The sequence below is a fragment of the Ochotona curzoniae genome, unplaced genomic scaffold (genome assembly GCF_017591425.1).
Source record: "Ochotona curzoniae isolate NIBS_2020 unplaced genomic scaffold, NIBS_Ocur_1.0 contig_66, whole genome shotgun sequence".
Lineage (NCBI taxonomy): Eukaryota > Metazoa > Chordata > Mammalia > Lagomorpha > Ochotonidae > Ochotona > Ochotona curzoniae.
The window spans coordinates 25,382,638-25,395,785 of NW_024466512.1; the positions used below are offsets into that span (position 1 = coordinate 25,382,638).

At 42.8% G+C, this 13,148-nt stretch overlaps 1 protein-coding gene across 1 annotated transcript in view; it reads left to right on the top strand.

Annotated features, from left to right (window-relative positions):
• The window catches only part of PIK3AP1 (phosphoinositide-3-kinase adaptor protein 1), a 117,511-nt gene extending 106,380 nt beyond the window's left edge, over positions 1–11,131 (top strand). The window contains exon 17 of the mRNA XM_040992391.1: positions 8,555–11,131. Within this exon, the coding sequence (XP_040848325.1) occupies positions 8,555–8,612 (58 nt within the window). The 3' untranslated portion in view covers positions 8,613–11,131. The remainder of the gene's footprint in view (positions 1–8,554) is intronic.
• Positions 11,132–13,148: the final 2,017 nt, after the last annotated feature.

Sequence of the window (13,148 nt, forward strand, 5' to 3'; positions counted from 1 at the left end):
CTATTGTTGGCTGGGGATTTCCACCAAAGTGTCCCTAAGTATCCCAAACAGCCCACACAAAATGGGCTCCCTGCCTGAGATGGAGGCATCATTCTGTCCCTCTCCAAACCCTCAGCCCAGAGTTATGCTGGGTTTCCTGACTCCCCTACAGCTCCCATATCCAGTGTGTCTCCTGGCTCTGTCCATCCGGTAGCTCTTTCAGCTGTCGGATCCACCCCCTCCTTCCCATCTGCCAGTGTCTGAGTTCATCCTTGGAGACCCAATCAGTTCCTCCTCCACACTGCAACCCAAGTGCACTCTTTCGAATAGAAACAGCTGATGATGTCAGTTTCTGGCACAGATGCCTTTCAGATGTAATCCCATGGATTCTAGTGTGCTTGGAGCCTAACTAGCCTCAAGTTTTCTCTCCTCCCTCTCACACTTCCAATGTATCCCCCATACACACCTCTTAAGGATTCCTGGTAAGCTGAGCCAGAAAGCTGAGCTGGCAAGCTACCTTGTCTCTCTTGCCTGTGATATTGTCTTTCTACTCCCTTCCAGTCTCTACGTAGAAAGTCCCTGTGCATCCTTTAGGACTCAGTTCGAGCATCACCTCCTCTGGGAACCCTTCTCCAATGTCTGCAGAGTGAATCTTCTTTTGGTCCCCCTCAAATTATAATATGTCCCAACCCTTGTTCATGTAGCTGTCGCCTCAATTGGGTGGAAGCTTCTCTACCTTAGCAACTGCATTTTATTAGTGTTCTACTATTCTCAGTGCTTGACACATGACTGGCACAAATGAGGAAGCTAATAAATTGTAATAATTGTGTAAATAAATGCTGGATGAGTGGAGAGATTGGTACTGCTTTGGGTAGCCTATCAAACTTCTTAAATGATTAGCCATCGAGTCTTTCCCCATGAAGCAGGTGGGTTTCAAGATGTGGAGGGAGACTTCACATTGCTGAATTTGCCTGCGTTTTTTTTTTTTTTTAACAGAAACATCAAAGAAATGGGAGGCAAATGGTGCTGAGAGTAGGAGCAGATTCTCCATATCTTTGCAGGACATTGTCCCCTCTCCTTAGTCCCTGTGAGGTGCTGACAGTGCCATACTCTGCAGAACTAAGGACCTACCATGGCTGAGAAGGAGGACAGATTCTTACTAAGCTATCGCCTCCGCATTTTCAGTGTGTTTTCCTGTTCACTAGTAGTCTGTATACACCTCTTGAAGGCACAGCCTGGGTAGTGCCCTGTCAGAGCCTGCATCTGGAGGCTTCCTGCAACACCTAAGAGCTCATCCTTTACTTGCTGAAGAGTCTGTGGAGCTCCCCAGAGAGACTGGCATGGCCATAGCATGCAGCCCTGAAGACCAAGGCTGTCTGCCAATGAGGAAGTTAAAAATTATTTTAAGCAATGGACATAGCTACACAAACACCTACAAGATAAACATCAGCCTTGCATTGAAAGAATGCTAACCAACACCAGATATGCTGGATCTTGAACCACCCTTCTCATCAGCAAGGCCTCACCTTTTCCTCCAACCCTCATGGGAAGGAGAAAGCAGCCAGAGCCCAGGTATCCCTGGACAGTGGGGTCTGCAGCTTCCCAAAGTCTTGGAGAGGCTGGCTGTTCCCAGACCACCAGTAAATCCTGATTTGATACCTTTGCCTCCCTGGCTCATGTAACATCCTTCATCCCAAACTCACATCCCAGAGATGGGCCTGCCCATCTTTTGCTGTGGTTGTTGATCAGAATGAAACAGAGATGGAGGGGGCCAGTGCAATAGCTAGTTGGCTAATCCTCCACAGGTCAGTACCAGCATCCCATATAGGTGCCCATTTGTGTATTGGCTGCACCACTTCCCATCCACCTCCCTGCTTGTGGCTTGGGAAAGCAATGGAGGATGGCCCACATTCTTGGGACCCTGCACTTGCAATGGGGTACCTGGAAAAAGCTCCTAGCTCTTGGCTTCACACTGTCTCAGCTCTGGCCGTTACAGCCATTAAGAGAGTGAACCAGTGGGCAGAAGATCTTTCTGTCTCTCCTACTCTCTGTAAAGCTGCCCCTTTCCAATAAAAACAAATAAATATTTTAAAAAGAAAGAAAAGTAAGAAACTGAATATGTGTAGGTTCCTCCTCCCCGCCCTCCCACATACAGGATTGGACAGCAGAGTTCAAAGGAAGGACCAGGAGGGAATCAGGATTGTCTTTATGATGAAAGTTGCAATGTGAGACTCATGGAGCATGCCTGGGGAGAGAGCTCAGAATAGGCCTTTAATACTTGCAGCTTTTCTTCTTCAGTGGCTATTTCAAGCCAGAGGCTGTGCTACCTGTCTTCCAGCTGTCTGTAAGCCCCAGGCTGGGCGTCACAGCCTTCACCTGGCAGGTGAGAAAGCAGTTTCTGAGAAGTTGAATCTACATATACACAGAGGTGCCCATAAATGTGTCTGCTGTATGTCTTCATAAATTCTCATCTCCCTCCTGCAGACACTTGGAATGGTTTACAGGCACACCCTATTGACTGTCTTCACCACTGAGAGCACCCTCAGGAACGCTGTGTGCCAGTTGTGCTTGCTGCTATAGACCACAGGCAGGGATGAATGCAGCATGGAGAGATGTTTGAGAGAAAGGAGGAAGTGGGGGCGAGAGGGGACTGCTAAATGAACTCAGGTGCTACATGCTGTAAGCCTGTAGTTCACAGGGCAGGCTAAGGAGATGGGGCACTGTCTTGAGTGTCTTCACCATGCGAAGCTCTGCGGCTCAGTAACAATCATGCAAAACCACCGACTTCTGGGGACCAGAGCAGGATTTCCTGAGGAGGCCTGTGGTTAATTTTTTCTGCTTTTGCCTATCTTTCTTGTTCCTGAGACAGCCTCTCTTTCCCAAACACTGCTGTCATTTCCTTGACCTACACAAAACTGGCTTTCAAGAGACATTTAGTAAATGTTTGCTCATTGATTCATTCAGTCCTCGGGTGTGCAACTGCAGAGTAGCCCTGTTCAGTTATAGCACTGACAAAGTGCTCTTTCATCACTTACTGACTTGCTTCCAAGGGAGCTAAATGTTGGTTTCACAGTACATATGTGGAAATGCCATCTGTAACAGTTGAACCTGTCTGTAAATGGGTCACCTGAAGTGTCACTTGAAATTATGCAAAAGCCATCCAGAATAACATGGATGGAACTTCTAAGAAAGCAGACACAGAGCTGGGATAGCACAGTGATCACCTGAGGAGGTAGTAGCAAGAAGCACACTTTGGGCATGCTCAGTTCCTCCCTCTGCAGACCTCTATCCTGCAGTGCGTCTGCTGCCTGGACACCTATTAGAATTCTTAGTGTTTTAAAATCTAAGGCAAAATGATAGAAGGAGGAAGGAAGGAAAGAAAGAAGGGAGGAAAGGAAGGGGAAAAGGAGAGAGATAGAGAGAATCTTCCATCTTCTGCTTCACTCCCCACATAACTGCAACAACCAGGAGCCAGAAACTGCATCTGAGCCTCCCTTGTGGGTGGAAGTGAACCGAGTACTTCAATATAGGATACCCACATTGCAAGTGGTGGTTTAACTCACTGAGCTACAGCACCAGCCACTACAGTCTGGGTTTTATTATTATTTAGGTTTGGCAAAGGCAACAGATCAGAAAACAACTACCACCAAAAAGATTGTTAAACTCACAGTTCCCACAAGGAGGGGGTAGGCCACACCATTGATGGAGGAGGGCACACAGAGAGGGAGGGGAATATGTGGACAAATCCTTTATTTTGATTTCGAAGAAACATTAGAGACAGTGTAAGCAGATTTAGGATTGGCTAGTTTGAATACTGTCAGTGGGCCCTGGAGTGCAAGGTTGTCTGGTGCCTGGTGATAAGAGCAGGTGTCAAGTGACCCTGAGGAGGTACTGTGGTTTGGATCTGGGCTGATTGCTTTGTATATCAAAGGCATAGTTGGACTTAACCAGCAGGCAACTTGTTTGCTTTTTATAGGAATAAGCCCACCTTGAGTTGATGGGCAGGCCTTCCAGAATCTCATGGTCCCAAAGTGACAGGCATCAGAAAATGAAAGCCCTGGTTAGAGAATCAAGATGGCAGAATAGAAGGACACATTTAAACAGATGGAGAATCTTTAGCCAGGGTGAGGCAGAGAAGGCACATTTCAGGAAATAGGAGAGGGCAAGCCAATGTCAAAGGGGCACCTGGAGACTGACGGACATAGGAAAGCAGCAGAGATAACAGTGTGGTATTGCAATGACCAGAATACCCAGTGGCAGTCAGCAAGCAGTGATCTGAGCTCTACCAGTGGCCAAAGCTCCCCCAGCAACCAGGTGGGAAGGGGAATTCACGAGGCGCTCAGCAGGTGAACCCAGGTAAAGAACTGCCCATCCTGCTGATTTGTTTGATTCATTTGATTTGACTAGGATCAGAGAGAAAGCAGTAGATCCCAAACAAGTGGTGCAGGAACAGGATGGATTTCAAAGCCCAGACTCCCACCAGAGTCACATTGGGCACCATTTTGTGTAGGAAGGCAAAGGCTGTGGGACAGGATGCACAAGCACTGAGCTGGAAGTGAACTCATTTCTGGTTCAGTGCATTGTACTGATATGGTATCCTTCAGGGTTCACCCGAATAGGTCCACATAGCCCCCAGACCTAATGGCCAACAGATCTAGAACTCCACAGTGGTACATCAGGTACCATTTTGTACAGTATGGCAAAAACTATAAGACTGGAGGGACAACAGTGAGCTGTGCATGCTGACCTGGGAGAAAACTCAGTTCCAGCTCAGTGCATTGCAGTGATCCCACAGTGAAAATAATACCAAGTTTGGCATCCTATGGGTCAAAATAGGTCTGGGTAGCTCTCAGACCTAACAGCCAGCATGTACTGGCAAGATCAGCACCACCAACAACCTAGTTATTTAGGACACCTGGTATCTCCCTAATCCTGGGATCTGCTCGAATTGGAAGTGGGAGAAAGGTTGTACAGATAACACTGCAGCCACAGTATCAAAGGAGGTAGAGAGCAGTGAGCCAGGAGCTAGGGCTATGGAGACTGTGGTGAAAGTCTAACACAAGAGCCCAGACCTGAAACTTGCTGGAGGGAGTGACACAAATGACTGCAAATAAAGAGCTATGTACCAACTACAATAAGTAAAATCAAACTGCAGATCTGTGGATGACACAGCTTGGAAACCTGCCCCAAGGAGAAGAATCTTATAACTAAAAGTGCAATGACGAAGAGCAAAAGAGAAGACAAATATTACTGAAGACTCCCCTGCAAAGGAGCAATAACCCTTGTCAACCTCAGAGTTAACTGAGGAATACATTGAGGAAATGGGGAAAAACTCATTGTAAAGCTTCTTATCAACAAGAAGCACATACAGGAGTTCAAGGAATCTTAAGGAATATGTCATCTAAGAAATAGAAACACTGAAACAAAATCAAGCTGAATTATTGGAAATGAAGGACATAACAGAGCAAATTAAAAATTTGGTGGAAAATCTCAATAATAGAATGAAGGAAGCAGAAAAAAGAATCTCAGAATTGGAAGATATCTCCTGTCACCAGGGGGAAACAATCAAAAAGCTGGAAGCAGAGTTGGGTCAAGCTAAAAAAAAAAGTACTCAAGAATGAAGGGACACTATTAAAGGCCAAATGTAAGAGTTATGGAAGTTCCAGAAGGCACAGAAAGAAGCTAGGTTTCAAAATATATTTAATGAAATAATAAATGAAAACTTCCATAGTCTGGAGAAAGAATTAGGAAACAACATCCAGGAGGGGCACAGAACTCCCAACAGGGTTGACCAAAAGCAGTCTTCACCATGACACATAATAATTAATCTGTCTTCAGTTGAACATAAGGAAAAGATCCCTAAATGTACACACGAAAAAAAAAATTAATTGACCTGTACAGGAATTAAATAAAACTCACAGCTGACCTCTCACAGGAAACTTTACAGGCCTGAAGAATATGGAGCGACATTGTCCAGATTCTAAAAGGAAAAAAATTGTCATTCCAGAATAATGTACGCAGCAAAGCTTTCCATTGTCTGAAAATAAAATTCTTCCACAGTAAAGAAAAGCAAAGAATATGTCTATTTCAGACCTGCCCTACAAATGATACTTAAAGATGTTCTCTTGACAGAGAAAAGTTATGACACGCACCATGACAAATGTGAAGAACATCCCAGTAAAATAACAACAGAAGACTAAATCAGGGCCTGGCGCGGTGGCACAGTGGTTAAGGTCCTCGCCTTGCACGCCCGGGATCACATATGGGCACTGGTTCTAATTCAGGCAGCCCCGCTTCCCATCCAGCTCCCTGCCTGTGGCCCAGGAAAGCCCAAAGCTTTGGGACCCTGCACCCGCGTGGGGGACCCAGAAGAGGCTCCTGGCTTCGGATCAGCGTAGCATCGGCCATTGTGCTCCCTTGGGGAGTGAATCATCGGACGGAAGATCTTCCTCTCTGTTTCTCCTCTCTGTATATCCGCCTTTCCAATAAAAATAAAATAAATCTTAAAAAAAAAAAGACTAAATTAAACAATGAACAACCTAAAATGACAGATTCAAATTACCATCTATTCATATTAACCTTGAATGTAACCCCTGATAAGTGGACTAGATTAAAAAAACAAAACTCATCCAGGTCCCATTTGTTGTCTACAGGAAACACATCTCAGCAACAAAGATTAGTGGAAACTATATCTCATGGACTTTTGAAAATATTAATTTTTATTGCAAAGTCAGATATACAGAGAGGAAGAGAGAGAGAGAAGATATTCTGTCTGATGATTCACTCTCCAAGTGACCACAATGGCCGGAGCTGAGCTGATTCAAAGCCAGGTGCCAGTAATCTCCTCTGAGCCTCCCACTCAGATGCAGGATCCCAAGAGTTTGGTCTGTCCTCAACTGCTTTCCCAGGCCACAAGAAGGGAACTGGATGGGAAGTGGGGCTGCCAGGGTTAGAACCGGCACCCACATGGGATCCTGGCGTGTGCAAGACAAAGACTTTAGCCAGTAGGCCACCATGCCAGGCCCGGGTTTTTGTTTTTATCTTTACTTCTTCAAAATAGTTTTTATTTCTCATATTAAATTCTTTACTGACTCATACATATAGGTCATACATATAGGTCATACAGTAGTATCATTTTCTTCAAGAATATTCTTGATTTTTTTTTTCATTTCTTTAGCAACACATTTGTCAGTAGCGTGTTATTTAACTTCATGGTATTGTAAATTTATATTTTTCTTCCTGTTGTTGATTTTGTTTTGTGGATTTTCATTTAAGGGGATATACAGTAACTGTGTAATGGAGACTGTCACATCCAGATGAGAGGATACAATGCAGTATGCACCTCTACATCCAGATCAAAGATGGACTTTCATTGAAACTATTCAATATATCTTGACAATAGGATGCTGGACTCTCTGCCATTGTCCATGCCTACCATGATGGACTTATGACTGTTTATGAAGAACTACACTATTGTAATAGGGAAAATCAGTGTGTGTGTGGGGGGGAGTAACAGAAATTCCAGAGCCTATGAAGCTGTATCATAAAATAATAATTTAAAATGGAAAAAAAGAAATGCCCTGAATAGAATAAAAACTAAAGGCCTGGTTAGTTAATATTCATGTTTTGGGGAAGGACAGTATTGAAATATGTTGTTCACATCCTGCCCTCTAGAGATTATGATGGACTGGGTCTGGGATAGAGGCTGGAACTTGTTTACTTTTTATTTATTATTTTTACTTTTCAAGATGTATATATCTATTGAAAGTCGGAGAGAGAGAGAGAGAGAGAGAGAGAGAGAAAAGCAAGAGAACATTCCATCTGTTATTGTTCCCAAATGAATGCAATAGTCAGGTCTGGTCAGACCAAAGCCAGGAGCCTAGAATTTCAAACGATTCTCCCACATGGATAGAAGGGCCACAAGCACTGGGGCTGTCCTCTGCAGTTCCCACAGGCACATTAGCAGGGACCTGGATAGAAAGCACAGAAGCTAGGGTTTAAGCTGGTGTTCTGATATAGGATGCCAGTATTGCAAGTGGTAGCTTAACTCACTGTGCAACAACACTGGCCCCTATTTTTTATTCTTAAAGGTCCCATTGGGATTTGGTCCAGATGTTAAGATACCCAACGCCCCTATCGGACTGCCTGAGTTTTATCTCTGACTCCAGCTTTCTGCTAGTACAGACCCTAGGAAACTACAGTGGTAACTCAGGAATTGGGTTCTTGCCACTTACTTTGGAGTCCTAGGTTGAGTGCTGGGTTCCTGTCTTCAGGTTGGGCCTCTGCTTCATACACTGGAAATATTTGGGGAATGAGTCAATGGATGGGAGAGCTTTCTCTGGATCACTGGCTTTCTGTTTCTTAACTCACCGAACAAAAGCTCCACTGGTGATTCTCACCGTGCAATTGAAATTGTGAGCTGCAGCTAGCATGTGTGTCATTCAGATGTGTGTCTGGTCACACTGACTGAGTAACGTATCCTTCGCATAGTGTTGCCACGTTTAAAATAAACTCTGAATGCCTAAATTGTTTAATCAAATGATTTTTAAAAGAGTTACTTTCTCTTCCATTTCAGACCTCCAGCCAGGGAAACCTTCCATCCTCCCCCACCTGTTCCACCCAGAGGTCGCTGATCCCATCTCCTAAAACCTGCTCACTTCAGGACCTTCAGATTCCCAGCCTGTTGATGATGTCTTCACATTGCATATTATGGCAATGACCCCGACCTTACTATCCATTAACATTGTGTATGTTTGCAGCCCTGCTGGTTTGGGCTGTGCTCGAAGAAGCATGCAGAAGTGAAAAACTAAGGACTTTTTATTCACCATTGTCAAGTGTATTTGACCCAGATAGTTGTTAACCACAAAGATAAACATCTAATTGGTATACCTCTAATTTGGCATATCAAGCCTAAAATGAAATCAGAAATGTCCTTTACAAATGATTTTACTGAAATGCACTTATATTCATTTTTCTGTATTTGCCTAATTTCTAGAAATGTGTATGGTAAGACTCATAGTTTCAAATAAGAAAAATCTAATTTTTAAATAATTCTTCAGCTTTTTGTATATATTCAGGAGGATGTTTATGTGCTAGCACTGGTTGTATACAACAAACTGGAAAAAAATGAGGGATTGATTCTAAGTCGTCTGAGATAGAAGGCCACTGAGGTTCCACAGAAGTCTGGTTCCAAGAGTGGCCCATTGGTTAGAGGAAGAGGTGGGTCTAGTGTCTGTACCGGCAGATTCTAGATCATCACACTTCATCTCTTAGGGAGTCCCCAGATATGTAAACTCACCAGTGATTGTTGGCCTTTCAGAAATTTCCTTTATCCATATCTCCCAAGCATAATTCTACTTTTAGATTGGGCATTTACACTTTAATATGCTTTCAAAACAGTTATATTGCCAAGAAACATCTAAAAATGGTTGGGAACCAGAATTTGGGCTGCCAGGAACCCCAATTATTGCTCTAGCCTTTAAAGGTCATAGTTCTGGCCTTTGAGAGAGAGGAGCATCCTTGCCTTTTGCTTTTCTAGAGGGTCTGAAGGAAGAACTTAAAATAGAAAGTTACCTAATTCCTTATGCACACGCATCTTTGCCACCATGTTCAGTCAGTCTGTGCAGAGAACATGAAGTCTTAAATATGCCATTCATTCTAAGCCCCAGTTGCAGAAACCTGCCCCCAGCATGAGTTCTTGATGGTGCCCAGGTAGTGAAGTTAGTATCAGAACCTTTTAAAATTTTTAGAAAGCTGCTGTTTCCCATGAAATTTTTCTCCATTCCACACAGATTATTGATGACCCATCTAAGGGCATTTTTATTGGGTCCTTGTGTAGTAATTAAATGCTCTTTCTTATTCTCATTCCTCATTTCAAATCAATAACTTTTTTGAAGTTAACTTCTGGAATCTTAAGTTTCGTTTTATCTTATTTGGTTTCATCATAAAAGGCACACCTGTCGTGTCCTTCATGAGGGCTGGTTCCTAGTAGCTATGATTCAGTTACTGCAGTGGTCCCTCTGCTCTCCTTGTCACTTATTTCACAGCAATTGGGAAATGTAAGATAAATGGAGAACAGAAAAATTACAATGTTGCTTCAGGTCATTGCTCCTGCTGATGTTTGGTTCTGACTAAATTTTTTACATTCAATATTTCTAAACTCTGTTTTGGGTACCAAATTTAGGTGGGGTTGTTTTTGTACATTTTTCTAATGAGCAAGCATTTAGATCTATACCATGGCAAGAGCTACAATCAGGTAACAATGTTAGCATACTTATCTGAGTTACACTGTGCAATATTTAAATATTTTATTGCATTTTATTGTTACATGAAAATAAGTGGAAAAAGCAAAATTAAAAGTTTTTAAGGGAAGTCTGGGTTCCATGAGTATGACACACCTGAGACAGGAGTGGGAATTACCAGGAATGCTAAGTGGCAAGTGTTGAGTGCTTGGCAGATGTGCATTGAACATCCAAGCTGGTTGATTGTGTGTAAAAGAGGAAAATGAAAGAATTGGGATTAAACATAAGAACTATATTATTATCAAAGAATGTATCTTAATGATGAAGTAAACTTTTCAATTCTCTAGAAACAAATATATTCAATTCCAACATAAATGTATTCCAATTCCACAGGTTCAACACATTTGTACAAAATTTTTAGTAACAAAACCATGGATTTTCAATACATTGAGGATCAGAAACTAAATTATAAGGAGGTATCAAAAGTAGCTAATAAAAAGTTTTCTGAGTGCTTCTTTGGGAGGCAGCTCTGCTGCCACCATTCTTTTCCAAGGTTTTACCAGCTGGACCAATACAGCGTACAGTTACTGCTCATCTTCACTTCTATTGCCTTTGGTGTTTGGGTTAAACTTGGGTTTAAAACTTGGGTTAAACTTCCATACCTGTAGAAGATAAATTGACTTCTAGTCCCTAGGCCAGCACATTTCCTTCACTATGTATTAAAATCCAGGAGCAGATAGCCTAACTATAAATGCATCAAAGTATAAAGACTGAGAGACTGCATAAGAGGTTGATGTTGCAACACAATAATTTAACCTGACATGTTTAATGATGTGAATAATCCCTGATGCTGTGCCATCATTATAAGAAGTGTTAGTATCTAGAGACTGTCAATGAATATGTGTCAAGCCCAACTGTCTCCTCCATTTTTTTTTCTTTTTCTTTCTTTTCTTTTCTTTTTCTTTCTTTCTCTTTCCCTCCCTCCCTCCCTTCTTCCCTCCTTCCTTCCTTTCTCTTTTTGCTTTGTTATTAACAAGGAGAGCCTCTTATAAATCCTGTATTTTCTTAATAGCTGGGTTTGTTAGATCCCTCTTCAACGGGCCCTGGAAGTAAGTTGGTTTTCTCTGCTCCTCCTTTAAACAACAATGTGTGACTTTGTGCCTGGTTGGTGGAGGACACATTAGTAATAGATGTATTTATGAAACAGGCAAGTGATGAATTTGAATCGTTCTACAAGTTTAACCCAAACACCAATCCTCAATCATAAGTACCTACATTAAATATTTCCTTTGGTTAATTATGTTCTGTTCACTTCTAACCAAGTAGTTATGAATGTGAACTGACCCTCCTCGTCCATTCCTGCTGGACAGTTACTAAATTCACCAGACTGGTAAGAAGATGAGCTGCTGGTTGAAAGGTGTGCTCTGAGACACAACTTGCAATTTGTTTTTTTCGTATGAACTGTGAAACACAGGCTCCCAGGCTAGTCTGCCAAATCCCATTAGTCCCACAATGTAGTGTAAAATGTCCAATCTATGTGGTAGGAGTTATCAAGGGGGTAGGGAGCAGAATATTTGTTTCAAAATCAGGAAACCTGGCTTTCATTTTGAACTACTCCTGCTTGATGGGTTCACATAGTTTGACTGCCTGGACCTGTGTTTCATCTATGAAGTGGAGAGTTATGCATCCAATTATACTCTAGGCCCTTGGTAACACTCCAGACCCCTTCAACATGGCGCAGCTAAGTCCAAAGCAAAGAGTATGGAATTTCTCACTCTGTGGATGCAGAGACACAGCCTTACCGGAGTAACCACCCAGCTGGCAAGGACACACACACTATCACAGGGCAGTGGCTATTACTTGCCCTGTATCAATGTAACAGATCAGTTTGGCCACGGATGGGGGTGTTGGGGCGGGGTTGTTGTAGCGGAGGGGTGAAGAGAGACAACGAAACAGAATGGCACAAAGAAATGAATCCATCTTGGTTGCTTTTCCATTTTCTTTGATGGCTTCCTAAAGAAAGTTCACTGGTCTTTGGAGTATTTCATCTGAAACAGAAGTGGCAGATATCAATGAAACTGCTTCTTCCCCACTGGCCATCCAAGTCTGGAAAGGAGAAACAGAATTTGAAAGAAAAAGTAGTTGATAGAAATCAGGAGATGTTATCATCCACACCCCAAGGCTTCTGATGATCACATCTATCCAGAATGAGAACAGGAATTTGAAACTATAATTTTCCAGGTTGCTTGGTGGTCATAAGCTCCTCAACCAAAATAGAATCTCATTAGAAGCATTATAAAAGCCGGCAGAGCTCTGGAGGACAGCTGGAGATCTCCTTTCAATGGTATTTTCTTCCATTGGGTGTCTGGGGATGAGGTCATCATTGCAGGTGAAGAAACTGAAGAAGTCAGAGCTATCACATTTTGTACTTTTCGGTTCATGGAGCAACCCTAATTTTGATGGTGCCTCCGGGCCTTGTTTTATTGCTTTCACTGGTTTTTTTCTCCTAACGAGCTACTTTACCTCCCATCTCCTCCTTCCATACCTATTGATATCAGACTCATCATTTACCAGCATCCTTCCCTGGTACCCACCAGAATTCTTAACTGTAGAAGATGGTCAATAAATAGTTGCTGAATTAATGGCCCTACATGTTCTTCAATAAACTTTCCCAAATAGTCCCAAAAGTAGGCTTCCTCTGTTCTCACTGCTTATTGCTCTGACTGCTTAGCAGTTGATTATATTTTGTTGAGTTTTTTTGTACACTGTCATGCCTGTTCTGTCTCGTGTGTGTATATATGCTTTAAGGCCTACCCAATACTTTGTACTTTTTTTTCTGGTTCCTCTCTACCCAAAGCACTTGCTAAGACAAAGTTCCCCACAATGGTCAGTCAATGCATACTCCCTCAAATCTGGGGAGGCTGGTGA